Source organism: Sorex fumeus, unplaced genomic scaffold, assembly GCF_029834395.1.
Source record: "Sorex fumeus unplaced genomic scaffold, SorFum_2.1 ptg000007l, whole genome shotgun sequence".
Lineage (NCBI taxonomy): Eukaryota > Metazoa > Chordata > Mammalia > Eulipotyphla > Soricidae > Sorex > Sorex fumeus.
This window is the reverse complement of record NW_026606064.1, coordinates 41132450-41158643: the sequence shown is the minus strand read 5'-3', so window position 1 is coordinate 41158643 and position 26194 is coordinate 41132450. Positions and strand designations below refer to the sequence as shown.

General features: G+C 38.0%; 1 protein-coding gene across 1 annotated transcript in view; it reads right to left on the bottom strand.

Annotated features, from left to right (window-relative positions):
• PLD5 (phospholipase D family member 5) overlaps positions 1-26194 on the bottom strand; it is a 493931-nt gene that overhangs the window by 100982 nt on the left and 366755 nt on the right. The window contains exon 5 of the mRNA XM_056136541.1: positions 4305-4432. Within this exon, the coding sequence (XP_055992516.1) occupies positions 4305-4432 (128 nt within the window). The remainder of the gene's footprint in view (positions 1-4304; positions 4433-26194) is intronic.

Genomic DNA, 26194 nt, shown 5'->3' with positions numbered 1-26194 from the left:
AAGAAAAGTTCAACTTTGTCTCAGTTCAAAAATTTGGCTGAATTCCTGCCCATAATTGCAGGAATGAATTAAAGAAATGATGGCTATTTTCAATAATCACCATCAACCTAACTACTATGAAAATCATAGTATTTTCAAAATTCTTCAGGAAATTAGAAAGTGCTTTGGGGCTGGAGCAATAGCACAGGTAGGACATTTGCCTTGCATGCAGCTGACCTGGGTTCGATTCCCAGCATCCCATATAGTCCCCCAAGCACTGCCACGAGTAGCTCCTGAATACATAAGCCAGGAGTAACCACAGTGCATTGCCGAGTGTGACCCAAAAATAAAAAAAAAAAAAGAAGAAAAAAGAAAGTACTTTATCATTTTGTAGGAGAGGAAAAGCAGCAACAGGATGCTATTTTTTTCTAATTTTTTAAAAATATGGATCACTCCTATTATCTACATTAAGTATTTTAATTTTTCCAATATTATCTCTATTTGGAGGGTAAAGGTACTCTCTACCCTCTCTACCCGACCAGGGCTCTGGCAGCCGAAGACCTCCTAAGTTGTCATATAAATGAATAAGTATTTACAAAGATATTAGCACTACCTTGCACATAAGCAGTAAGTTATGTGGGGAAAGATGACACAAAGGTCTCTTCCATTCATCTCTCTCAAATCCATGAGTAAAATTTCTTGGGCATTTAACTTGTTATTAAGTTTACAACCACCAGAAAAATGCAGATTTCTACAAAAAGTTGATAAGGTCAATGAAATATGACTTGAAATTTCTTAAAGCTAAAATATTCCCACCAATATACAAAGGTTAGTAAAGTCTGCTTGCCTTTTATCCAGCCAACTCAGTACTCTCTTCCACAGTTTTTATATTTAGCTGGCCATGGTCCTTCACTTGTCCTCTTATTAAAACTAGATTTTTTTCTATGTGAATATTTGGTGGATATTCTATTCTTAAGGAATATTGGGTTAAGTCATTGGAAAAACATTTGTATTGGTTAGTTCATTGTTAGTATAAAATCTGACAAATTCAAATATTACATAATTAGATGATCTTTTTATAAATTCTATGCTAATGGGACTGGTGTCATAACACAGTGGGTAGGGTGTTTGCTTTGCACATGGCTGACCCGGGTTTGATTCCTCTGAGCTTCTCAGAGAGCCCGGCAAGCTACAGAGAGTATCATGCCCGCACGGCAAAGCCTGCAAGCTACCTGTGACATATTGGATATGCCAAAAACAGTAACAACAAGTCTTACAATGGAGACATTACTGGTGTCTGCTTAAGCAAATCTACGAACAACAGGACAATGCTACTATGCTAATGATATTTTTGCTATTATTCTTATTACTTATGTTGGAAGAAAGTCAAAGTTGCTGTAAACAATTATTTTTCAGAGGCCATCAAAAATGAGATAGAATTAAAATTTATATATTTTTAGGGGAATTGATATTAGAGAGAATGGCTTAAAATATGATATTAAAATGAAATTCAGGACTCTAACTTGAAATGGAGAAAATATTAAAATTAAACTAATTAGGGATGATTGAAAGGTTTTTGGGCCTTTTTTTTTTTGAGGGGTCATATTCATCGGTAATCAGTGATTATTTCTGGCTCTGTGCTCAGGGATCACTCTTGGCATGACTTGGGGGAAACATCTGAAATGCTGGATTCAACCCAAGTTGGTCACATGCATCGCTCTTCCTGCTACACTATCTCTCCAGCCCCAGGATGATTGTGATGTTTAAACAAAATAATCCACTTAAATACAAAACAATACTTGTCCTTCAAGATATGTTTACTAGTTCTGTTGAAACTACTACTTTGTTCTAGATCATTTTATTTTTATTTTTCTAGTTTTTTTTATTGAATTACTATGAGATAGACTCTTACAAAGATGTTTTTATGATTCTTAGTCACACAGTATTTTAAGACCAATCCCTCCATCAGTGTACATTTTCCAGTACCAGTTCCCAGGTTCCCTCTCCGACCCCCTACCTCTGCCTCTATGGCAGCACTTTTTTCTAGATCATTTTTTTTATCAGTAAATAATGTGAATAAATGTAAGCTAAAGAATTTACTGTTTATATTTTACAATGTTGTCATCTCAAAGTTGATCTTAGAATTTTTTTTCTAGTGGCCCCCTTCTTGGTTGAGATAGGAGATTATTTTACTAGAAACGGCAACTGCCACTGTTCCCCCACTATTTATCGATTTGCTCGAGCAAGCACCAGTAATATCTCCATTGTGAGTCTTCTTGTTACTGTTTTTGGCATATTGAATATGCCACGAGGAGCTTGCCAGGCTATGCCTACAGGCAGGATACTCTTGGTAGCTTGCCGGGCGCTCTGAGAGGGATGAAGGAATTGAACCCAGGTCAGTTGCATGCAAGGTAAATGCCCTACCCGCTGTGCTATCACTCCAGCCCACATTATTCCCAGAACTTTGGCTATTATTTAAATAGATAACTTAAAAACTGTCACTGTCACTGTCCTCCCGTTGTTCATCTATTTGCTTGAGCAGGTCCAGTAACATCTCCATTGTGACACTTGTTACTGTGTTTGGTATATCAAATACATCACGGAAAAGCACCTTAAAATATTGTACCCTGGTTCTATGCTATCCAAATTCTTTAGAGAAGGAAATGATTAGATTGAAAGTGTTAAGTTTGACCAATGTGACTGAGCACTGACTCAACCATAAAAAGGAAAACTCAATCAAGTGTGAAGCAATTGAAAAAAGAAAAATGAAAATTTTGTGGGAAGAAATTAGTTCACTGTGAAACTAATATTATATATACGATGATCTCCTCTCTTATTTATCCTATATATGTTTTCTATCCAAATATGTTGTCTTTCTCTATTAGCTGAGGCCTTTGTGTTTATCTGCATGTCAGTGCTTGCTTTTCCACAGAAGTATAGTAATTGGAAATTTTAGAGATCTTAAGAGTAAAAGATGTCGTGTGTGAATATTCTTTCCATCGGGGGCAGAGATAGAACCGCAAGAAGAATTCTAAAAATGACCGGAGGGCTGCTAGCTCACTCTGGCAGGGTAGCATGGAGAAGCGAATCATCCCTCAGCCCCTTTTATTTACTATCCTAAGTACACACATCTAATGCACTCAGTAAAAAGAAAGCTTTAAGGGGGTAAAGGGGTTACAGGAGAGACATCAAGACATCAAGGCTACATTGTTCTGGCACCAATGGCCAGAGCATCCAAGGAGGAATGCAAAGCCAAGCAGCCTGGCACCATGAGCTACAGTCCCTTGCACCTGGAGTGAGAAGGAGATGTGAGAGTATGTCTGCATTCTTAAGCCAAGCCTGGTTAGGGATCTCTGAGAGATGGAAGATCGCCCTATGTAACACTAAAAGCTAAAAGGCAGCTAGGGAAGAGATGTTAACCCTACCCACACAGTCTGGACACAGGAGTCAAGGCTTGCCCATTTGCATGGGGCCTGTTTCTGCCCGCTTGCTGGGCATTCTCCATGGGTTCATCCTAACAGTCTGGTTGGACACCAACAAAAAGAGTTCAGCTGCAGTGAAGTGGGTATGGTTCTGTTGGCATGTACTATTAAACAATTCTGCTGTGTCCCCAGTGATCAAGAAATGCATGCGACCATTTGATCAATGGGAAGAAGAAATAAATTTGTACTTAATTCTCTGTAGATCTATAATATCAATAGACATATAAAATGAAAAGTCCAATAAAAATTTGAAGTTAGTTGTTTGCAAAGAGAAAGAGAGAATCTCTTAAGATTCATTAAAGAAATAACACACAGTTGTTCTAAAACATACTATCCTTATGGGAATAACAAATGGTCAAAGACAATAGATTCTGATAATTTGTTTATAGAATTGAGTTTATCAAAAAGAAAGTGGGGAAAATAGAAGGGTTCCCTAAGACAATGTTGGAGGGTGCACTTTACTCTGGTGGAGGGTGATGAAGCTAGACCATTGTATTATACTGTTATATTAATCCTGTCATTAACAGTAAAACATGTTGTTTCAAATAAAAATAAATAACAAAAGCATAATATCCTATACTTATTTATTTTCCTCTATCCCACAGGTCATACGACATAAATAAAATTACATCTGAATTATAGAATCCAATAAGATGAATCCAATAAGGGAAAACTTGTCACTTCAAATTAAATGAAGGTGAGCCTATTCAAAGTGCATAACTAAAAATAATAAATGTTGTAGGATTACTTCCCTCATTCAGAGTAGAGGTGACTGAGTGTCTTATGGAAGTGACAGTTTTGATTCTGACAGAACACTTAATGTTTATATTCTGTAGAGATTACCTGTCCCAGGGATTGCCAGTCCAAACTGGCACTGCCGATATAAATGTGCTGTTTGTCCACAATCCAGAAGGAGGACTGCAGCCTGCCCTTGTTGTAGGCGGTCATGTTCATGTAGGTCACCTCAGCTCCTGGGGGTTCAAGGAGATCCCAGTCAGCCTCTGGTAAAGGCCCAGAACATGCAATCAGTCATCTTTCAGCAGAATACTCATTGGACGCAATTGGCATTTGGGAAGTTATGTTATCTTGGTGCGAAAAAGCCCGTAAGGAGTTACTTTCTCTTCATCTAGTAGACACACATGTACATACATGCCTTTTCCCTTAACATATGCAGGAGAGACTCTTTTTAATGACTTCTCAATTCAGATTTGATTCAAATCCCAGCTCCATCTTTCATCATCTGAACAGTGAGCTAGGTATACCATTTAAAACAAAAAACTTTTGTACAATTTTGAAATCAATGAAATGATTGCCATGTTTAATCATTCAGCTCTCTCAATTAGGAGAAAAAAGAAAATAAATTTATATTATATTTTCTATAAATTATTTTTACTTTTTATTCTGTTTCTTATCTCTTTATCTTTGTTGTTCCTTTCTTTATTTATTTTCAGTTTGGTTTCTTCCTGGATTTTCTTTATGTTTGTTCTTAATATAAGCAACGGTTATTTAAGACTTACAGAAATGCAACTTACAATGGTCTAACAATAGTCTAAAACACATTATAAGATTTGAATTTAAGCAACTCTTTTATGCATGCTAAGCACAATCATCAATAATCATCAGGACAACACATTTATATCTTCTTAAAAACTGCTGATAGTCTATTGAATACAGGGTCATTTAAATTTATGCAAAAGGACCATTTCTTTAAAAATACATCTATATGCTTATATTTAATTAATCTCAATACTCTGTCAATAAAATTCAATATTAATAACAGAACATATTCTGGTAGACCACTTCATTGTAGGAATCTTCATTTGAGAAAAATAGTATCATCTGCATAAGGATACATTAAGAACTATATCAAGAAATGGAAGAAGAGTGATTTACACTATAAAGTTAGTCTATAATTTAAGGAATTATAAACTACATGTATCTGTGCTTCTATGGAAGAAAGATGAAGAGAGGTAAGATGAAGAAAGATGTGTGAAGAGAATTTCTGAGAGGAATCCAGGCATATATTTACCAGGATGGAGAAAGTTATTCCAGAAGTGAGGGGACATGTTCTCAGTTCCAGCAATTCTGGAATAATAACATGCAAGGAATAGTTACAATCTGTCCCCTACACCGGACCTCAAGAGAAACAGTTGGAAATAGCAGAACCTGAATATTCAAAGTGGGTAGTCTCTACATAAATAGGAAAAAGACCCAAATCTGCAGGAAACTAAGTGGATGAAAAGCAGCATGAGTTTCAGAAGCCTGCACCAGTTTACTGGACACTGTAGCAAAACACTAAGAACTAGTTTAAACCACCTAAAACGACTTAAACAGAATCTCAATGATAGAGGTTGGAAGTTCAAAATTAAGTCATTGATAGACTCTTCTTCATTTGAAACATGCAGGAATGAATCTTTCTTTGCCTCTTTCTAGCCTTAATCTTCAGCATTGTTATGATCTCTGTTGTTTTTGGCTTAGTCTCACTACATATTCCTATTCTATTCTATTCTTAAAGGACAAATAGTCATGTTGGAGATGAATATATGCATCTTATTTAAACTAATCACATCTTCAATGACCTTATTCCAAATAAGATTTTTAGCAATTTTTTTGAAGGGACAAATTTCACATATTCAACCTATATCAGATTTAGGTTACTTTAGCTGCCTAGGCCTTTCCATAGCACTAAGTGAACTAGCACTAAAGAAAGCATCTTATCCTATACTTCCAGGTGAGATCAGTTTCAACTGAGATCGCTTGCCCTATTTGAAATAGGTGATAGAACCCCTACTTTCTGACTAGGTCCCAGCAGTTTCCACACCTGACCTCCACCATATTCATAGGCCCACATGATAGCTATGGAAGCATGCAGCCAAGTACACAGATATATGAAAGATCTACACAGTAAACTACAACCTAGATTCCTGTCATTTGGTGGAGACTGGCAGAGAAGGAATAGAGCAACACCCTCAGCATCTTCCAAAGGGTTTAACTATAAATAGCCCCAGCACAAAAAAAATACTATAAAACCAATGGGGAAACACATAGAAATTCATTGAGTTTAATGAGTAAAAAAACTAATGGGAGGGCACAAACATCATTTAGCTAGGTAAAACCTCACACAATAATTTTAGTGGCACTAAAGTAAGATTATTTAAAAAGTGCAAAGAAACAACAGCCTAGGTAATCAGCAAAACACAAGTATGTACAAGTGCTGAAATGAGAAAATAAGTAGAAGTTAAGACCATGGTAGGTTATATAAAAAAGATTTTAAAAAATCTGACCAGCAAATTAACAGCAACTGACCAAAAGATCAAAGTATCTTCAAGATGAGATGAGGGAAACTGCTAAAAAAAAAAAAAGATAGGAGCCTGAAAGGAAATGAACAGCACAGCAGAGAACTATGGGATGAGTTCAAGAGGAACAATTTAAGACTCATGAGTTCCTGAAGAACAGGAAGGCAAATGTGATGAAGAAACAATAATTATAGAAGTCACAGATAAGAATTTCCCAGAGTTGAGGAAGACAGACACCAAGATCCAAGAGGCCTGAAGGGTCTCGGCAAAAATACACACAACTAGGAAAACTCCAAGATACACTTTACTCAAAATGACAAAATTGAGAGATAGAGACAGAATATTAAAACAGTAAGATCAAAAAGAACCTTACATACAAAGGAAATCCCAGAAGATCTATAGCAGGTCTACCTGAGACGCTAAGAGACGAAAGTGCATGAAGGTATATAGTATAAAAACTCAACAAAATGAAAACTCTACCCAGCTAGATCATCAAATATATTAAAGAATTGTACAGAGCTTCATGGACAGGCAAAAGCTTAGTGAATTCACAGTATTGATACCACTCTAGCCAGAAATGTTAACGGCTAGGAGAAATTTTTAAAGGACAGGAGAAACTTCCCAACGTGTGGCATTGAGTATGGCACTCACTGTTTATGGTGCGTATGAGTGCTCTCTTTAGATTAAGAAAGGTATGTTTACTTCTGGCTTACGAAGGCATTTTATACATTTCCAATAGTAAAATAGCACAACTTTTATACTGGATCAGTTGTTTTTGAATCCATAGATTCTTTTGCAAACTACTCAATATAGACACTTAAGCAATATAATATAATATTTCCTAATATAAAATCAATATTCTCTTTTTAGGATAAACCACTTTTTACTTTTATAGCTATATCCATATTTTCCAATTTAACTTTTTTAAATTATCTTCATTCTTATTAAATTTTATGTATTCAGACTTTACCTATTTCATGTATACTACAAAATAAAGTAAGATAATTAAAAAATAAAATTTTATGTATGTCAGGGAAGACATAATTACCACAATAAGATCCAAGTACAAAATAAATTTTAATGTAGTACATTTTAGAAGCCATATTGGTTCATCCAAGGAAATAATGACTTTGAACCATCTCTCCTGACTTGTTCATCCCACAGTGTTATGGAACTGCTGTTCAAAGTCATCTACCCTTTACCTATAAAAAATTACTTTTGCATTATTTACCTCAACAAGGTATTCTGATGTGGAATATGGAAGTAACAACTGCTTGCCAAAATACGAAAATAACACAGTAGAGATTCAAAAGAGAGGACTCCATTAGCAATTTTTAGATTGATAAGTCTTCCAGAAACCCTTATCCCAACTATGGGACAATTTGGTGACCAGAGGAAACCTGAGAGCAGACCAAATTTAGGCAAGATAGTGGAACCTGTGGCAACCTGGAAAGATGATTCTCCTTAAGAATCCTAGAGTGCAGGCCATAGGCTGAGCAGTGCCTCACCCTCTTACCCTGTTGCTCACCATTTAAGTATCCTTTACAAAATAAGTCTCTTGCTCTGTCAATATGTGAGTCTGTTCAGGCAAATATATTCTTTAATTTTTTTTAAAAAATTATTGAATCACCATGGGATAAACACTTGCAAAGTTGTTGATGATTGGGTTTCAGTTATAGAGTGTTCCAACACTATGCCTTCATCAGTGTAAGTTTCACCTACACCAATGTCCCCATTTTCTTTCCTCCACCCCCACCCTCCATCTGCCTTTGTGGCAGACACTTTTCTTCCCTCTTTCTTCCTGCCCCCCTTCCCTATACTTCTTAGGTACTGTGCTTTGTAATACTTTGTAATGCTGTTACTGTTACTGAAAAGGTATTATGTATATCACTTTACCCTCTTTCAGCATTCAGTTCTTGTCCAGAATCAGTATTTCCAACTATCACTGTAATAACGGTCCCTTCTTTGTCATAACTTCCCCATGTTGATCCACTTCTATGCAAATTTCATGACTTCATCTTTTCTAACAGTTGTATGGTATTCCACTGTGTATGTAGACATACAAAATTTTCTTTAACCAGTCATCTGTTCTCAGGCACTTGGGTTTTTTCCCCAGATTCTGGCTATTGTAAATAGTGCTGCAATAAACATACAAGTGCAGATGTCATTTTTACTGTATTTTTGCATCTCTGGGTTATATTTCCAGAAATGATATTGCTGGGTCAAATAAAAGGCCCTCCCGTTGATCATCAATTTGCTCGAGCGGGCCCAGTAACGTCTCCATTGGAGACTTTGTTGTTACTGTGTTTGGCATATCGATACATCACGGGTGGCTTGCCAGGCTCTGCCGTGTGGGCGAGATACTCTCAGTAGCTTGCCAGGTTCTCTGAGAGGGGCAGAGGAATCGAACTCGGGTTGGCCATGTTGGCTGCGTGCAAGGCAAACACCCTACCGCTGTGCTATCGCTCCACCCACTGGGTCAAATAGGAGCTCAATTTCTAGTTTTTTGAGAAATGTTCATATTGTTTCCCAAAAAGGCTAGACCAGTCAGCATTCCCACCAGCAATTAAGGAGAGTCCCCTACTCCCCATATCCATGCCAACACTGATTGCTTTTGTTCTTTTGGATGTGTGACAGTCTCTGTGGTGAGAGATGATATCTAATTGTTGTTTTGATCTGCAACTCCCTGAAGATTAGTGATGAAGAACATTTTTTCATGTGCCTTTTGGCCATCTGTATTTCTTGAGAAAGTTTCTGTTAACTTGCTTGCCCCATTTTCTGATGGGATTGGATGTTTTCTTCTTGTAGAGTTCAACCAGTACCTTGTATGTCCTTGTTATTAAAACCCCTTATCATAAGGTTATTGGGTGAATATCCTTTATCATTCTGTAGACTGTCTTTACATTCTTGTCACTGTCTCTTTTGAGGTGCAGAAGCTTCTTAGTTTAAGATAATCCCATTTGTTTATCTGTTTCCACTTGTTTGGTCAGAGGTGTTTCATCTTTGAAGATCCCTTCAGTTTCAATGTCGTGGAAGGTTTTGCCAAACTTTTGTTCAATGTACTTTAAGAATTCTGGTCTGATATTGAGGTCTTTAATCCATTTTGATCTAACTTTTGTACATGGTGTTAGGTGGAGGTCTGAGATCCCCCCCCCCCTTTTTTTCTGGGCATCGAGCTGACCAGTTTTGACAGCACCATTTGTTCAAGAGGCTTACATTGGTCCACTTTATATGTCTTGTCCCCTTTTCAAAGATTAGATGATCATATATATGAGGATATGCGTAAGGATATTTAACCCTATTCCATTGGTCTGCGGACCTGTCTTTGTTCCCATACCAAGCTGTTTTATTACCACTTTGTAGTACAGTTTGAGGTTGGGGAAATTGATGCCTCCCATATTTTTTTCCCCAAGAATTGCTTTGGCTATTTGTGAGGGCTTGTTGTTCCACATGAATTTCAGGAGTGTTTGATCAATTTCTTTTAAGAATGTCATGGGTACCCTTATACCCTTATGTACCTGAAATGAATCTGTATAATGCTTTGAGGAGTACTACCGTTTTGACCATGTTAATTCTCCTAATCCATGAGCTGGGGATGTATTTCCATTTTCTTGTGTCTTCTTTTATTTCTTGAAGTAGCATTTCTGTAGTTTACTTTGTACAGGTCCTTTACCTACTTAGCCTATTCTGAGGTACTTGATTTTCTGAGGCATGATGGTGAACGGGATTGCTTTTTTCATATCTAATTTCTACTCTCTCATTATTGGCCTATAGGAAAGCCATGACTTTCGGATATTAATTTTACAGTCTGAGACTTTACAAATGTGTTATTTCTAGGAACTTCTTGGTAGAGGCTTTAGGGTTCTCTGTGCATAGTATCATGTTGTAAGCAAATAGCAAGAGCTTGATTTCTTCCTTTCCTATCTGGATGTTCTTAATAACATTTTCTTTCCTAAATGCTATGGCAAGTACTTCCCATACTATATTGAATAGAAGTGGTAAGAGTGGGCATCCTTGTCTTGTCCCTGATATTTGACAGAAGGCTCTTAGCTTTTCCCCAGTGAGGATAATGCTTACTATGGACTTGTGGTAGATAGCTTTGTCTATATTGAGGAAAGTTCCTTCAATTCCCATTTTGTTGAGAGTTTCATCATAAATAGGTGCTGAATCATGTCAAATGTTTGCTCTACATCTATTGATATTATCATATGGTTTTTATCTTTTCTTTTCCTTTATTGATATGATGAATTATATTTATTGACTTTGACTTGTGAATGTTAAACTATCCTTGCATCCCAGCAATGAATCCCACTTGGTTATGGTGTATGAGTTGTTGGATTCTACATGCTAATATTTTCTTGAGGCCTTTGTATTCATGTTCAACAGGGATAACAGTCTGTAATTTTCTATTTTTGTGGCGTCTCTATCTCCTTTTGGTATTAGGGTGATATGTGCCTCATATAAACTGTTTGGGAGAGTTTCTGTTTCTTCAATTTCCTGGAAAAACTTGAAAAGCCTGGCAATAGATCCTCTTTAAATGTTTGAAAGAATTCAATAGTGAATCCATCTGAACCTGGGATTTTGTTTTGGGGAAGGGTTTTGATTACTGTTTTAATTTCCTTGATAGTAATTGGCGTATTCATATATTCTAAATCTTATTGATTCAGTCAGGGTGGGGGAGGAGGTTATAGGAATCCAGGAATTTACCCATTTCTTTTAGGTTTTCTTACTTTGTGGCATACAGACTTTTCAAAGTCATCTTTGGTGATCTTTTTACTTTTTTTTTGGTGTCTGTTTTTATGTCTTCCTTTTCACTTCTGGTTCGGTTTATTAGGGTATTTGGATTTTTGGATGAAAAGCCCTGTATACATCTACTAATCCTCTCTTTTCCATTACTTCCTTCAAAGCCAGTACTTCCTTGCTGAGTTTTAGTCTTCTTGATCTATCAAGATGTGATAAGGCAATGTTAAAATCTCTAGTTAGCAATATTCTTTGTGAAGTCTATTAGTTCTTTTAAGTATTTTGCTGGCCCCTCATTGGGTGCATATATATTTAGGAGTGTGATTTCTTCCTGATGTACATATTCCTTGATTATTGAAAACAGGCTTTGCTGTCCCTTCTAATTTTTTTTCAGCTTGAAATCTATGTTGTCGAATACTAGTATTCGACAGATCCATTTTGCCACTCGTGTCTCATAATTGGTGCACTTAGACCATTGTCATTGAGAGAGATTATTAGCATGAGATTTTGTGCCATCTTTCTGTAGAGGTTTGTTGTGCTTGTGGGGTTTGTCTTGCCTTACAGTATCCCCAAACTTAAAACCTTCTTTTAAAGTTTGTTTTGAGTCTATGAAGTTTCTGAGCTGTTGTTTGTCCTTTAGGTAGTGTACCATTTCTTCGAGTCTGAGTGAGAGTCTAACTGGATAAAGCATTCTTGCCGAGGCATTTATTTCATGGAGTTTTTTCACTATATCCACTGTCCTCAGGCCTGAACAGTTTTTTCTGACAAGTCTGATGTAAATGTAAGGAATGCTTATTTGCTGTGATTTCCTTTCCTTGCTGCTTGCAGTATTGTGTCTATGTATAGCGTTCATTGTTCTGATTAGGATATATCCTGGGGTCTCTTTTTGCTGATACCCTTTGGGATTCTTGGATCTATATGCCTGCATTCTCTAGCTTGGAAAACTTCTCAGCAATGATATCTATAGCTGTTATGGTTCACTGGGCTTGCCTCCCTGTCGTTTTGGTAATTTGATGATTTTTATGTTGTTCCTCTTGAATTCATCTCCTTAGTCTCTTATTCATCCTTGAGCATTTTGAGGCCTTTTCCCATAGTATGTTATTCCCTGTATGCTTTCTGCAGCTTGTCTTCAAGCTCACTGATTCTGTCTTTAGCTGTTGTCATTCTACTGTTGAGGGTACCCACTAAGTTTTTCATTTCATCTAACAAATTCTTTACTAGTGAGACTTCTTTTTGTAGAGTTCTTATTTATCCTCTCATTTCTTTCTGCATTTTATTGGCTGTCCTTTCTACTGTTTCTTTCATATCCTCCTTTAATTTACTGCACACCTGTTCCACCATTTCTTTGAGCTCACTGAACATCCTTAACATTTCATCTTTGAATTCTTTATTGGAGAGATTATATTTGTGGGTATTCCCTGTTGAGGTTTCTGGGCTCTTCATCCATTACTCATAATGGATATCTGTGCTGTTTCTTCATGTTGTTGTAGTATTAAGCAGGCAGATCCTTCCAGTTTATTATCAATGTCCTCTCACTGTGAGGGAGGATTCTGGATGAGCTCTGTTGATGGTGGCCTTCTTTTTCCCCCTCCAAGAATACTCTCTTCCTCTTTGGTGCTCCTCTGTGAACTTATGTGGGGCCTCTAGTGCAGCTTCAGGACATGTGTTCTTTTACATTACATTAGCTTAGTTTCATTAGGCTTGTTCAGTTTCTTGTGTTCATCATTATTTTGGTGAGTTTTGTGAGTATTTTGATTGGAATAGGTTAGTGACCTTATGTGTTTGGGATAGCCAGGCTGTCCTCATAAGAATTAGGTAATAGAGGTGTAGATATGAGTCCAAAGTGCTATAAAAGGGGAAAATAACTGTGGCAGCCCCAGTGGTCATGCACCGTGCCGCCACTGTATCTGTGGGGAGGAACCGCATTGGTGCTGGTCTTGGATTAAAGTTCTACTTTTGGGGCACTTCAAAAACTGCAGGGGTTTCCTCTGGCCTAGCTGTTCATATGGGCACCTTAGCTGGGGAGACTTTCCAGTTCCCTGTGGATGCTTGCTCAGCATGCTGCCCCAAAGGTCACGGCCCCTCCCACTCCCCAGCCACAGTTCTGTAAAAACATCCTAATGAAATGTATACCTCACCAAGTATAATTTACTCAGGTGATTATCATTCACATTTAAAGATTAATAAATAGCTTCATGGACAGGCAACAAATTGTGGATTTTATAGCACTAAAACCCGTCTTGCAAGAACCATTCTTTTTTCATGTTTTCACTTTAACATTTTATTTTAGAATACTTTCAGATTTTCAGAAAAGTTTTAAACATAGTATAAATATTTTCCACTTACGTTTTCCCAGATAACCTAAATATAGTGAAAAATTTACCGTATTTGCTTTCTCATTTCTTTGTCTCATTCCTATTTATCCATCTTCTTTCTCTTCTCCTCCCCCCTTTTTCTTTCTCCTCTCTGCCAGTGTGGTTGTGAAAAATATTTGAGAATAAACTGAAGAACCATTTTTAATAGATAAGATATTTCACATATGTACAACTTCTACAATATGGTAGTAATAAATTTTTTTTTATCTCAGTAATCTCACTCAATGTCATGGCTTTAACTCAACTATAAAAAGACATAGAGAGTGGAAGAATGACTCAGGAAACTGAATCAAACTTTTTTTTAACACAGAATATTTTTATTCTATTCTTTTTTAATTTTGTTTTTTAAAAAACCATGATTTACAGTTATTCATAGGTGAGTTTTAGAGATATGATATTGTAACATCAATTCCACTAACAGTGTTAACTTCTTTCCTCCAATGTTTCTAGGTTCCCTCCCGTACCCCAGTCCCTGCCAGTTTGTCTCTTGACAGGCACCTTCCTAACTTTGGTTGCTAAAGTTTGGGTGTCTCGATTTTAGTGGTGTTGACTCTGTGATCTGGGTATTCGGCTCTATCATTCCTTAATACCACCTTTGTAATTCCCTGACTTGGCCCTTGTTGCATCTCATTTGTCTCTTCTTACCTTTCCTTCCCCCTCCTCTTCCTTTCCTTCCACTCCATATAGTGTGGGACAAAATTGATCTGGGCATCCTCCTTTAAAACATTTTATTTGCTGATCCAATTATTCTAAATAACACACATAAGTAATATCATCCTGTGTTTATGCTTCTTCTTCTGGTTTACTTCATTTAAAATGTCTTCCAATTACATTCCTATTGCAGTAAATTGCATGATTTCATCATTTCTTGCAGCTGTGTAGCATTCCACTGTGTACATATACCACATCTTTTTGATCCACTTACCCGTTGTTGCACTTAGTACAATAACTAAGATGTGAAACCAGTTTCTATTGCTATAAGATAAACAGCTGAAAATTCCAGGCAAATTCAAGCTCAAAATAAAGGACTTTATCACCATCAAGGAAATTGAAATGGTAATAAAAAGTCTCCCCAAGCACAAAAGTCCTGGCCTGGATGGATTCACGAGTGAATTCTTCCAAATCTTTAAAGAGGACTTACTCCCAATCCTCTTTAAGCTTTTCCACGAAATTGAAATATCAAAAACACTTCCGAACAGTTTCTATGAAGCAAATATCACACTGATACCAAAAGCAGACAGATACCACAAAGAAAGAGAATTACAGGACAATATCCCTGATGAACACAGATGCAAAGATCCTCAACAAACTACTAGCAAATAGAATCCAACTACTCATCAAAAAGATCATACACCATGACCAAGTAGGATTCATCCCAGGGATGCAAGGATGGTTTAACGTTTGGAAATCAATCAACATAACCCATCATATCAACAAAAGAAAAGATAAAAAGCATATGATCATATCAATAGATGCAGAGAAAGCATTTGACAAGATCCAGCACCCTTTTATGACGAAAACCCTAGCCAAAATGGGTATAGAGGGGACTTTCCTCAACATAGTTAAAGCCATCTACCACAAGCCTACAGCAAGCATCATCCTCAATGGGGAAAAACTGAGAGCCTTCCCTCTAAGATCAGGGACGAGCCAAGGATGCCCACTCTCTCCACTCTGTTCAGTATAGTACTGGAAGTACTTGCAACAGCGATTAGGCAAGAAAAAGATGTTAAGGGCATTCAGGTAGGAAAGGAAGAAATCAAGCTCTCACTATTCGCAGATGACATGATACTATACTTAGAGAACCCAATAACCTCCACCAAAAAACTCCTAGAAACAACAGACTTGTATAGTAAAGTTTCATGCTATAAAATCAATACGCAAAAGTCCATGACTTTCCTATACGCAAACAGTGAGAGAGAAGAAAGCTACAGGAAAAAAAACAATCCTGTTCACAATTGTGCCCCAGAAAAATCAAGTACCTAGGAATCAGCTTAACTAAGGAAGTAAAGGGCCTGTACAAAGAAAACTACAAAACGCTACTTCAGGAAATAAAAGAGGATATGAGGAAATGGAAAGATATCCCGTGCTCATGGGTTGGGAGACTTAACATTGTCAAAATGGCAATACTACCGAAAGCATTGTATAAATTCAATGCAATCCCTATAAGGATACCCATGACATTCTTCAAAGAAATGGAGCAAACACTCCTGAAATTTATATGGAAAAATAAGCCCCCACTAATAGCTAAAGCAATTCTTGGGAAAAAGAAAATGGGAGGAATCAACCTCCCTAACTTCAAACTGTTCTACAAAGCAGTAATAATTAAAACAGCATGGTACTGGAACAAAGGCAGAACTGCAGACCAATGGAACAGGGTTGAATACACTGACATCTCCCCTCAATCATATGATCATCTAATCTTTGATAAAGGTGCAAGAAATGTGAAGTGGAGTAAAGAAAGCCTCTTTAACAAATTGTGCTGGCATCACTGGACGGCTACATGCAAAAAAATGGGCTCAGAACTCTGCCTAACACCATGTACAAAAGTAAGATCAAAATGGATTAAAGACCTCAACATCAGACCAGAAACCATAAGGTACATTGAAGACAAAGTTGGCAAAACCCTCCATGACATTGAAGCTAATGGTATCTTCAAAGAAGCCATGCCACTGGCCGAGCAAGTGAAAACTGAGATAGATAAATGGGACGATCTTAAACTAAGAAGCTTCTGCACCTCCAAAGAAACAGTGACCAAAGTACAAAGACAGTCTACAGAATGGGAAAGGATATTTGCCTAATACACATCTGACAAGGGGTTGATATCAAGGATATACAAAGTACTGGTTGAACTCCACAAGAAGAAAACATCTAAGCCCATCCAAAAATGGGGCAATGAAATGAACAGAAACTTTCTCAAAGAAGAAATCCGAATGGCAAAAAAGCACATGAGAAAATGCTCTACATCATTAATCATCAGGAAGATGCAGATCAAAACCACAATGAGATACCATCTCACACCTCAGAGACTGGCCCACATTCAAAAGAACAAAAGCAACCAATGCTGGTGCAGATGTGGCGAGAAAGGGACACTCTTTCACTGTTGGTGGGAATGCCAACTGGTTTTGCCCTTTTGGAAAACAGTATGGACGATTCTCAAAAACTTAGAAATTGAGCTCCCATTTGACCCAGCAATACCACTCCTGGGAATATATCCCAGAGAGGCAAAAATGTATAGTCGAAGTGACATCTGCACTTGTTTGTTCACTGCAGCAATCTTTATAATAGTCAGAAACTGGAAGAAACCTGAATGCCCAAGAACAGATGACTGGTTAAAGAAACTTTGGTACATCTACACAATGGAGTACTATGTAGCTGTTAGAAAAGATGAAGTCATGAAATTTACATACAAGTGGTACAACATGGAAAGTATCATGCTAAGCGAAATGAGTCAGAGAGGGATAGACATAGAAAGATTGCATTCATCTGGGGGATATAAAGTAGCAAAATAGGAAATTAATACCCAAGAATAGCTGAGATCATCACTAGGAGGATTACTCCATAGCTTAGAGGCCAGCCGGCCATTCTAGGGGAAAGGGCAGCTCAGATAGAGAAGGGAGCACCAAATAAAGGGTGTTTGGAGGATCCTCCCAGGAGGGGAGATGCATGTTGAAAATAGACTATGGACTGAACATGTTTGCCACTCAATCCCTCCTTTGCAGACCATAACACCCAAAAGGAGAGAGAGAACAAAAGGGAATAACCTGCCACAGAGGCAGGGTGGGATGTGGGGGATGGGGGTGGGAGGGATATTATCCATGGTGGTGGAAAATGGGCACTCTTGAAGGGATGGGTATTTGATCATTGTATAATAGAAACCCAAGCACAAAAAATTATAAATCTACAACTGTACCTCATGGTGTTTCACTAATAAAAATTAAAAAAGAAATAAAGGACTGGAAAGCAATCTTAGAGAAATATAGTTCCCTTTAAAAGGTAGGGACATATACACTTACATCAAACAATACATATATCAACTTTTAATAACCCAAAAAGAACAGAAATGGTAATTTTTTGATGATGAAGAGTTCTATACATCAAGAAGAACTCACAGTCCTAAACATGTATGTTCCTAATAATGGACCAACACAATAGCTGTATTAACTGCTAACATACTTGAAGGAAGATATTGAGATTGAGATAACCAGAAAGCAATGAAATGGAAATTAACAAAAATTTAAAAGATCAGTGAAACCACAGAGGTTCTTTGAAAGAATCAAAATAAAAAAAAAGATTGACAAACCATTATCTAGACACACAAAGAAAGAGAGAAAACTCTAATTAAGCTAATTATAAATAAAACGGAAGATGTCAGTAAAGATCCCACAGAAATTCAAAGAATCATCACTTTTACCATAAAATTCAAAGTTCACCACTTTTTTTTTAATTAAGAAATTCAAAGGATCATCACTCTTAAACTTACAATGAAAATCTCTACACCACAAAATTAGAGAACATAAAAACATAAATAAATTTTTGGACTCAGGCTGAACCAAGAGGAAACAGATGATCTAAACATACCAGTTATAATCAATAAAATAAAAAATGGCAATAAAAAATCTCTCCTTGAAGAGAGAGAACAAAAGGGAATGCCCTGCCGCAGTGGCAGGGGGGGATGGGGGGATGGGGGGATGGGGGGATGGGGGGGAGGGATATTATCCTGGTGGTGGAAAATGGGCACTGGTGGAGGGATGGGTATTTGATCGTGGTATGACCGAGATCCAAGCACAAAAATTTGTAAATCTACAACTGTACCTCTTGGTGTTTCACTAATAAAAAAAAAATCTCTCCTTGAATAAACACCCAGGTCAAGATGGGCTTAGCAGCAAGTACTTCCAAACCACTGAAAAAGACCTACTCTCAATCGAGGTAGGGGATATGATGTTGGAATGTTGTGTTCAGAAACCCTGTTATTTTGATTGTTGTAAAATTGTAAATCAAGATGGCTTAAAATTTGTAAAAGGCTACAAAATATCTTTAAAAACTGGTTTGTGGCCTGGAGTACAGTGAGCAGGGCATTTGCCTTGCACGTGGCCAACCCTGGTTTGATTCTCAACATCCCATATGGTCCCCTGAGCACCGCCAGGAGTAATTCCTGAGTGCATGAGTCAGGACTAACCACTGTGCATCGCCAGGTGTGACGCCCCACCCCCCAAAAAAAGCTGGTTTTATTTAAATAAATTCAATTTCCCCAAAACTTTGAAAACGAAGTTATTTTTGAGTAGCTATGTTTTGTAAGCATGTCATTCTTTCTTTCTTTCTTTCTTTCTTTCTTTCTTTCTTTCTTTCTTTCTTTCTTTCTCTTTCTTTCTTTCTTCTTTTTAGGTCACACCCCAATGATGCACAGGGGTTAACTCCTGGCTCTGCACTCAGGAATTACTCCTGGCGGTGCTCAGGGGACCATATGGGATGCTGGGAATCAAACCCGGGTCAGCCGCGTGCAAGGCAAATGCCCTACCCACTATGCTATCACTCCAGCCCCAATGTCTTTATTTTTTTAACATTGAAATAAAACCGATACAACCAAACCATGCTCAACACCAATGTTTTCAGATGGAGAGAGAGAGAGAGAGAGAGAGAGAGAGAGAGAGAGAGAGAGAGAGAGAGAGAGAGAGAGAACAAGGGTACACGAATTCGACAATTTTATTTGTCATTCCTGTGTAAATTTAGTAAGTGGACATTCAGAGTTTCTTGGTTAGTGAGTGATAATGCTGCTATCCTGTTGGTCTCAAAAACATGAAGATTTATTGTTGTGGATCTGACCCTGAGGAATTTTTTCATCCATTCAAGAGTGCCACCATTTCGGCAGAATCAGTTCCACAGCTCTGAAGCACTGCTTGCTGCACCATGCTGCCAGGTAAATAGATCTCCCAGATGAGAACTTTGAGGCTTTTTCAGAACTGAGGACAGATTCCCTTCCCTTTTTGCTAGGACCAGATGCCTCCATGTCCAACCTCCACCATTTCAATGAATCCAGCTCCACAGCTCCTGACATCTCTCATCAAATTTCACACCGCTCGCAGTTACATTTCCGATCACTGGGTGAAGATGGGCAGGGAAGAAAAAGAATAATTTCAAGACTAATTCCTCAGAGATTCCAAGGGGGGCTATTTACAAAGACTCACCCTCAGTACAACAGGAGCATAGCAAACCCACTGGGAAAGATGTATAGAAGCCCACCAAGCTCAGTGAGTGAAAAGAGTAACACAGAAGACTCAATCAGTACTAATGAGCTTAGTAAATCCTCAGACAATGACTTTAGTGAGACCTTTGTGAGATATTTTAATGTGCTCAAAGAAATGATGGAAAAAAGAATCAACAAAGTACAAGAAATGAGTGTGGAGATGAGAAAACAAGTAGAAATGAACACTATGGTAAGTTTAAATATATATAAAAATATCTTAAGAGAACATCAGCAAATTAACAGCAGCTGACCAAAAGATCAAGCATCTTTGGGGGCTAGAGCGATAGCACAGTGGGTAGGGTGTTTGCTTTGCACACAGCTGACCCAGGTTCAATTCCCAGCATCCCATATGGTCTCCCGAACACTGCCAGGAGTAATTCCTGAGTGCAGAGCCAGTAACCCCTATGCATGGCCAGATGTGACCCAAAGATAAAAAAAAAAGAAAGAAAGAAAGAAAAAAGATCAAGCATCTTCAAGATGAGGGAAGCTGCTAAAACACAAGATGGGAAATAGCCTGAAAAGAAATGAATAGCACACCAGAGAACTACAAAATGAGGTCATGAAGAATAATTTAAGACTCACTGGAGTCCCTAAATGGCAGAAAGGCAAATGTGGAGAAGAAACAATAATTTAAAAAGTCAATTAAAAGAATTTCTCAGGGTTAAAGAAGATAGGCACTGAGATGCAAGTGGCCTAAAGTGTTCAGCAAAAATAGACACAGATAGGAAAACTGCAAGACACATTCTACTCAAAGTGATAAAATCCAGAGATAGAGACAATATTTAAACATAAAGATCAAAAAGACTTACATACAAAGGAAAACCCTGATAGTACATCAACTGAGACTCTAAGAGAAAAAAGAGGATGAAGGTATGTAGTATTAAAACCCAACAAAATGAATACCTCACCAAGAATACTCTCTGCAGCTAGATTATCAAATGGAAGTGTATGGAGCTTCATGGATAAGCATCAATTTTGGAGATTCTCAGCCTTACAGTCTTTCAGAAGAATTAAAGGAGCCTTTTGAAAAGACATCTTCAGCACTTGGCATTGCATATAGCACGTACTCAGGGTGATTATGGTTGTCCTCAATTTCATTGAAACAGATTTGTTTATTTCTGCCCTGCTAAAGGATTTTATTCTTTCACAATAACACTTAATTCATATTGAATATTATATATCTGAGTAGGGTTTTTAAAAAACTTATATATTTTATTACAATCTTTTACTTATTAACATGACATTAAAACAGTACCCATAATATAAACAATATTTTCTATTGTAAACCCAGGGTTTCCTCTCTTAGGATAAAACATACTTTTATATTTCTATGATTCTGTTCATATTTTCCCCTTAAATTTCTCTTAACTCTCTTCACCCTTACAAAAATTTACTTTTGTAAGATTTATCTATTTTAGGCAAATTTCAAATTGTATTAGTATAGAATTATACATAATATTAACTTTTTTGGGGGGTGACACTCGGCAATTCTTAGAGGAGACTCTCAGCTCTATACTTAGAAATTATTCCTGTAGGCTTGGGGGATCATATAGAGTGCTGGAGATCAAACCTGTCATAGTGATGATTAGTCAGCGTATAATTGGTTGCGTTCATCAAGTTAAACTGATGTTGTAGTCCCTATTTTGTTGCAGTCCCTTGAGAAGTAACACATTAAAAATAAAAGAATTCCAAGTATTTATCAGAACTACTATGAGTTTTAACAAAGAGATTCCAATAAAATTTAGTAGTGAGCCCCAGAAAATCAAATACCTCAGAATCAGCCTAACTAAAGAGGTAAAGGACCTCTACAATGAAAACTACAAAACACTACTCCATGAAAACTACAAAACACTACTCCATGAAACACCAGGATTCCACATGAGGAAATGGAAACATATTCCCTGCTCATGGACAGGAAGAATTAACATCGTCAAAATGGCAATACTCCCAAAAGCTTTATACAGATTCAACGTGATCTCTATAAGGATACCCATGAAATTCTTCAAAGAAATAGATCAAGCACTCCTGAAATTCATATGGAACAACAAATGCCCACGAATAGCTAAAGCAATTATTGGGAAAAAGACGTGGGGAGGCATTACCCTCCCAACCTCAAACTCTACTACAAAGCAGTAATAATTAAAACAGCATGGTACTCGAACAAAGGCAGGGCCACAGACCAATGGAACAGGGTGGAATATCCAAACACACAACCCCAAATGTATGAACGCCTAATCTTTGATAAGGGAGCAAGAAATGTGAAGTGGAACGAGGAAAGCCTCTTCAACAAATAATGCTGGCATAACTGGACAATCACATGCAAAACAATGGGCTTAGACCTCGACCTCACACCATGCACATAAGTCAGATCAAAATGGATTAAAGATATCAACATCAGGCCAAAATCCATAAGGTACATTGAAGACAAGGTCAGCAAAACACTCCACGATACTAAGGCTAATGGTGTCTTCAAAGACGACACCCCACTGACCAACCAAGTGGGAACAGAGATAAACAAATGAGACTATCTTAAATTAAGAAGATTCTGCACTTCAAAAGATACAGTGACCAGAATACAATGACAATCTACAGAATGGGAAAGGATATTTACCCAATAGCCATCCAACAAGGGGTTGATATCAAAGATATACAAAGCACTGGTTGAACTCTACAAGAAGAAAATATCTAACCCCATCAAAAAATGGTGTGACAAAATGAACAGAAACTTTCCCAAAGAAGAAATCATGTGCTAAAAGGCACTTGATTTTCTCATGTGCTAAAAGGCACATGATTTTTCTCATGGGCTACAAGGCACATGAAAAGATGCTCTACATCACTAATATCAGGGAGATGCATATCAAAACAACAATGAGATATTATCTCACACCATAGAGACTGGCCCACATCCACAAGAACAAAAGCAACTGGTGTTGGCATGGATGTGGCGAGAAAAGGACCCTCCTTCACTGCTGGTGGGAATGCCGAATGGTTCAACCCTTTTGGAAAACAGTATGGACAATTCTCAAAAAATTAGAAATTGAGCTCCCATTTGACCCAGCAATACCACTCCTGGAAATACATCCCAGAGAGGCAAAAAAGTACAGTCAAAATGACATCTGCACTTCTATGTTCATTGCTGCACTCACTGTTCACAATAGCCAAAATCTGGAAAAAAACATGAGTGCCTGAGAACAGATGACTGGTTAAAGAAACTTTGGTACATCTACACAATGGAGTACTATGCAGCTGTTAGAAAAGATGAATTCATGAAATTTACATACAAGTGGTACTACACAGAAAGTATCATGCTAAGCAAAATGAGTCAGAAAGAGAGGGACAGACATAGAAAGATTGCATTCATCTGGGGAACATAAAGTAACAAAATAGGAGACTAACACCCAAGAGTAGCTGAGATAAGTACAAGGAACTTCACTCCATGGCTTGGAGGCCAGCTGCGCATGCTAGGGGAAAAGGCAGCTTAGATAGAGAAGGGAGCACCAAATAAAGGGTGTTGGAAGGATCCTCCCAAGATGGGAGATGCATTCTGAAAGTAGACTGTAGACTGAACATGATTGCCACTCAATGCCTCTTTTGGAAACCACAGCACCCAAAAGGAGAAAGAGAACCAAAGGGGACGCCCTGCCACAGAGGTGGGGTGGGATTGGGGGAGGTGGAGGGGTGAGAGGGATACTGGGATCATTGGTGGTGAGAATGGGCACTGGTGGAGGGATGAGTATTCAATCATTGTATAACTGAAACCCAAGCACAAAAATGTGTAAGTCTAAAAAAAAAATCCTCTGTACCCTGCTTGTTCTGAGCTGGGCTGGAGCGATAGCACAGCGGTAGGGCGTTTGCCTTGCACGCAGCCAACATGGCCGACCCGAGTTCGATTCCTCCGCCCCTCTCGGAGAGCCCGGCAAGCTACCGAGAGTATCTCGCCCGTACGGCAGAGCCTGGCAAGCTCCCCGTGACGTATTCGATATGCCAAACACAGTAACAATGTTTAAATAAAGCAAAAAAAGATTCTTTGGTACTTCAGTGGTGGGATCTGTGGTAACTTTTTACATGAATACCATAAACTTAAATTAAATTTCAACTACAATAAAAATTCTTGGACTTGTTTTGTAACTTTATATATAATAGGCATTAAATTTACAAAAATTCCTGGACTCGTATATTGATAAAAATATATTTATATTACAACGTCATGTCTTTGTTAATAGTAATTAAATCATCTGCTCACTACTGTAGCACTGTTGCACTGTTATCCTGTTTTTCATTAATTTGCTCAAGCGGGCACCAGTAACATCTCCACTGTGAGACTTGTTGTTACTTGTTTTGGCATATCAAATCCAAAGCATCCACAGGGAGCTTACCAGGCTCTTCTGTGCGGGTGGGATACTCTAGGTAGCTTGCCAGGCACTCTGAGAGGGACGGAGGAATTGAACCTGGCTTGGCCTCGTGCAAGGCAAATGCCCTACCTGCTCTGCTATTGGTCCGTCCTACTCACTACATTAAGTTCAATCTAAAATTTCTAAAATATTTATTACTACATTTATGTGATGCTCCAGAAATATGGTACCCTCTTTATAATAAATTGGTAATAAAAAAAATTGGTGTTCTCTAAAGGGAATAGTAGGAATTATAAAAAAGTTTAACATTAGAATCATTTACATGTTTTTATAAATAAGAAATCTGGATGAAATGAAATATTTTAGTAAGACTTAATTTTTAATTACAGCATAGATAAGTTTAATTCAACTATGTTTTGCTATGTCTTATTCAACAGCAGTTCTGTTTCAATGCCTCTCACAAAAAGAATAAATATTTTTCACATAATATTTATCTGATCTGAGCCATCTGTAAAATGTCTTTTTTTTTAATTATAGGAGTACTACTATTTATTCAGCCATTGATTAAGCTGATTGAATTGGGCATGAACTCCACATTACTTTTTTGTTTTTATTGAATAACCATGAGATACAGTTACAAAGCATTCATGTTCAAGATTCAGATTTACGATGATCAAACACCTATACTCCCACTAGTGCACACTTTCCACCACCATGTATTCAGAATATTCTCTCCTCCATCCCAGTGCTTACTCTGCCTCTATGGCAGGCAATTTCCTCAAAACTCTCTCTCTATTTTGGGGCATTATGTTTTGCTCAAATGTTCCCATTATCATTCAAGTCTGCCTGCCAGGGGCAGATGCTAGATCACTTATTGTCCATTGCTCATTTTGAATATCATGGGTACTGCAGCCTCACGCTTCTGAAATCCTAGATTGGAAATGGTTGGGTTCCAGAGACATTTCTGTAGGGCACCAATCCATTTTGGGATTCTGTTGGGCATCTCTGGACCAGTGACATGATGGGTGTGGCATCCAGGCCGATGAGTGGGCAGGGAGCCAGGGAGAGACAGTTTGGCACCTCTGTGCTATGCAGTATGGAGATTTAGTCCTGGAACCTGCATACCTGAACCTTGCTTGAGAAAGCTCTTGGTCACCAGGATTCCATCTGGAGTAGGCAGGGAGAGTGTACCTGCTCCATCTGGGGTGCCCCAGTGAAATTGGCTCGGTATGGGTCCCGGAGAGATCTCCGGCTCTGTGGTGTCTTCTGGGACTCGCTGCTGTGTCTCTGGCTTTCAATCTGTTTCAAGATTTATTTATGGGTCTCTGAAGCAAGGCCAGTAATCGAGTTTACAGGTTGGTACTGGAGTTGGTTTATGCGTGTGACTGCCATTGCTTTCATGTGTATTGGGAAGTTGGGGAAAGTAGCCTACCCCAACCCTGTGTAAACCTGGATATTTCAGTCACAAAACCAGCATACCACAATTTTCAGCAGATTATATCTTGGTGAGGTCTGTTCTGAGACAGTGGAATAAGGCTGGAGGTAGAGCAGTGATTTTGGATTGTGGAAGCAAGCGGCTGCTGGAGGCACAGGCCAACCTGCCCCCTCTGATTTACTCCAGTCTGTCAGCTATGTGCAGTGCTAGATTAAGTATGGATTTTGGTCTCTTTTGAGATTTATCTATGGGTCTCTGAGATAAGGCCAATAAATGAGCCTATATAGCTGAGCT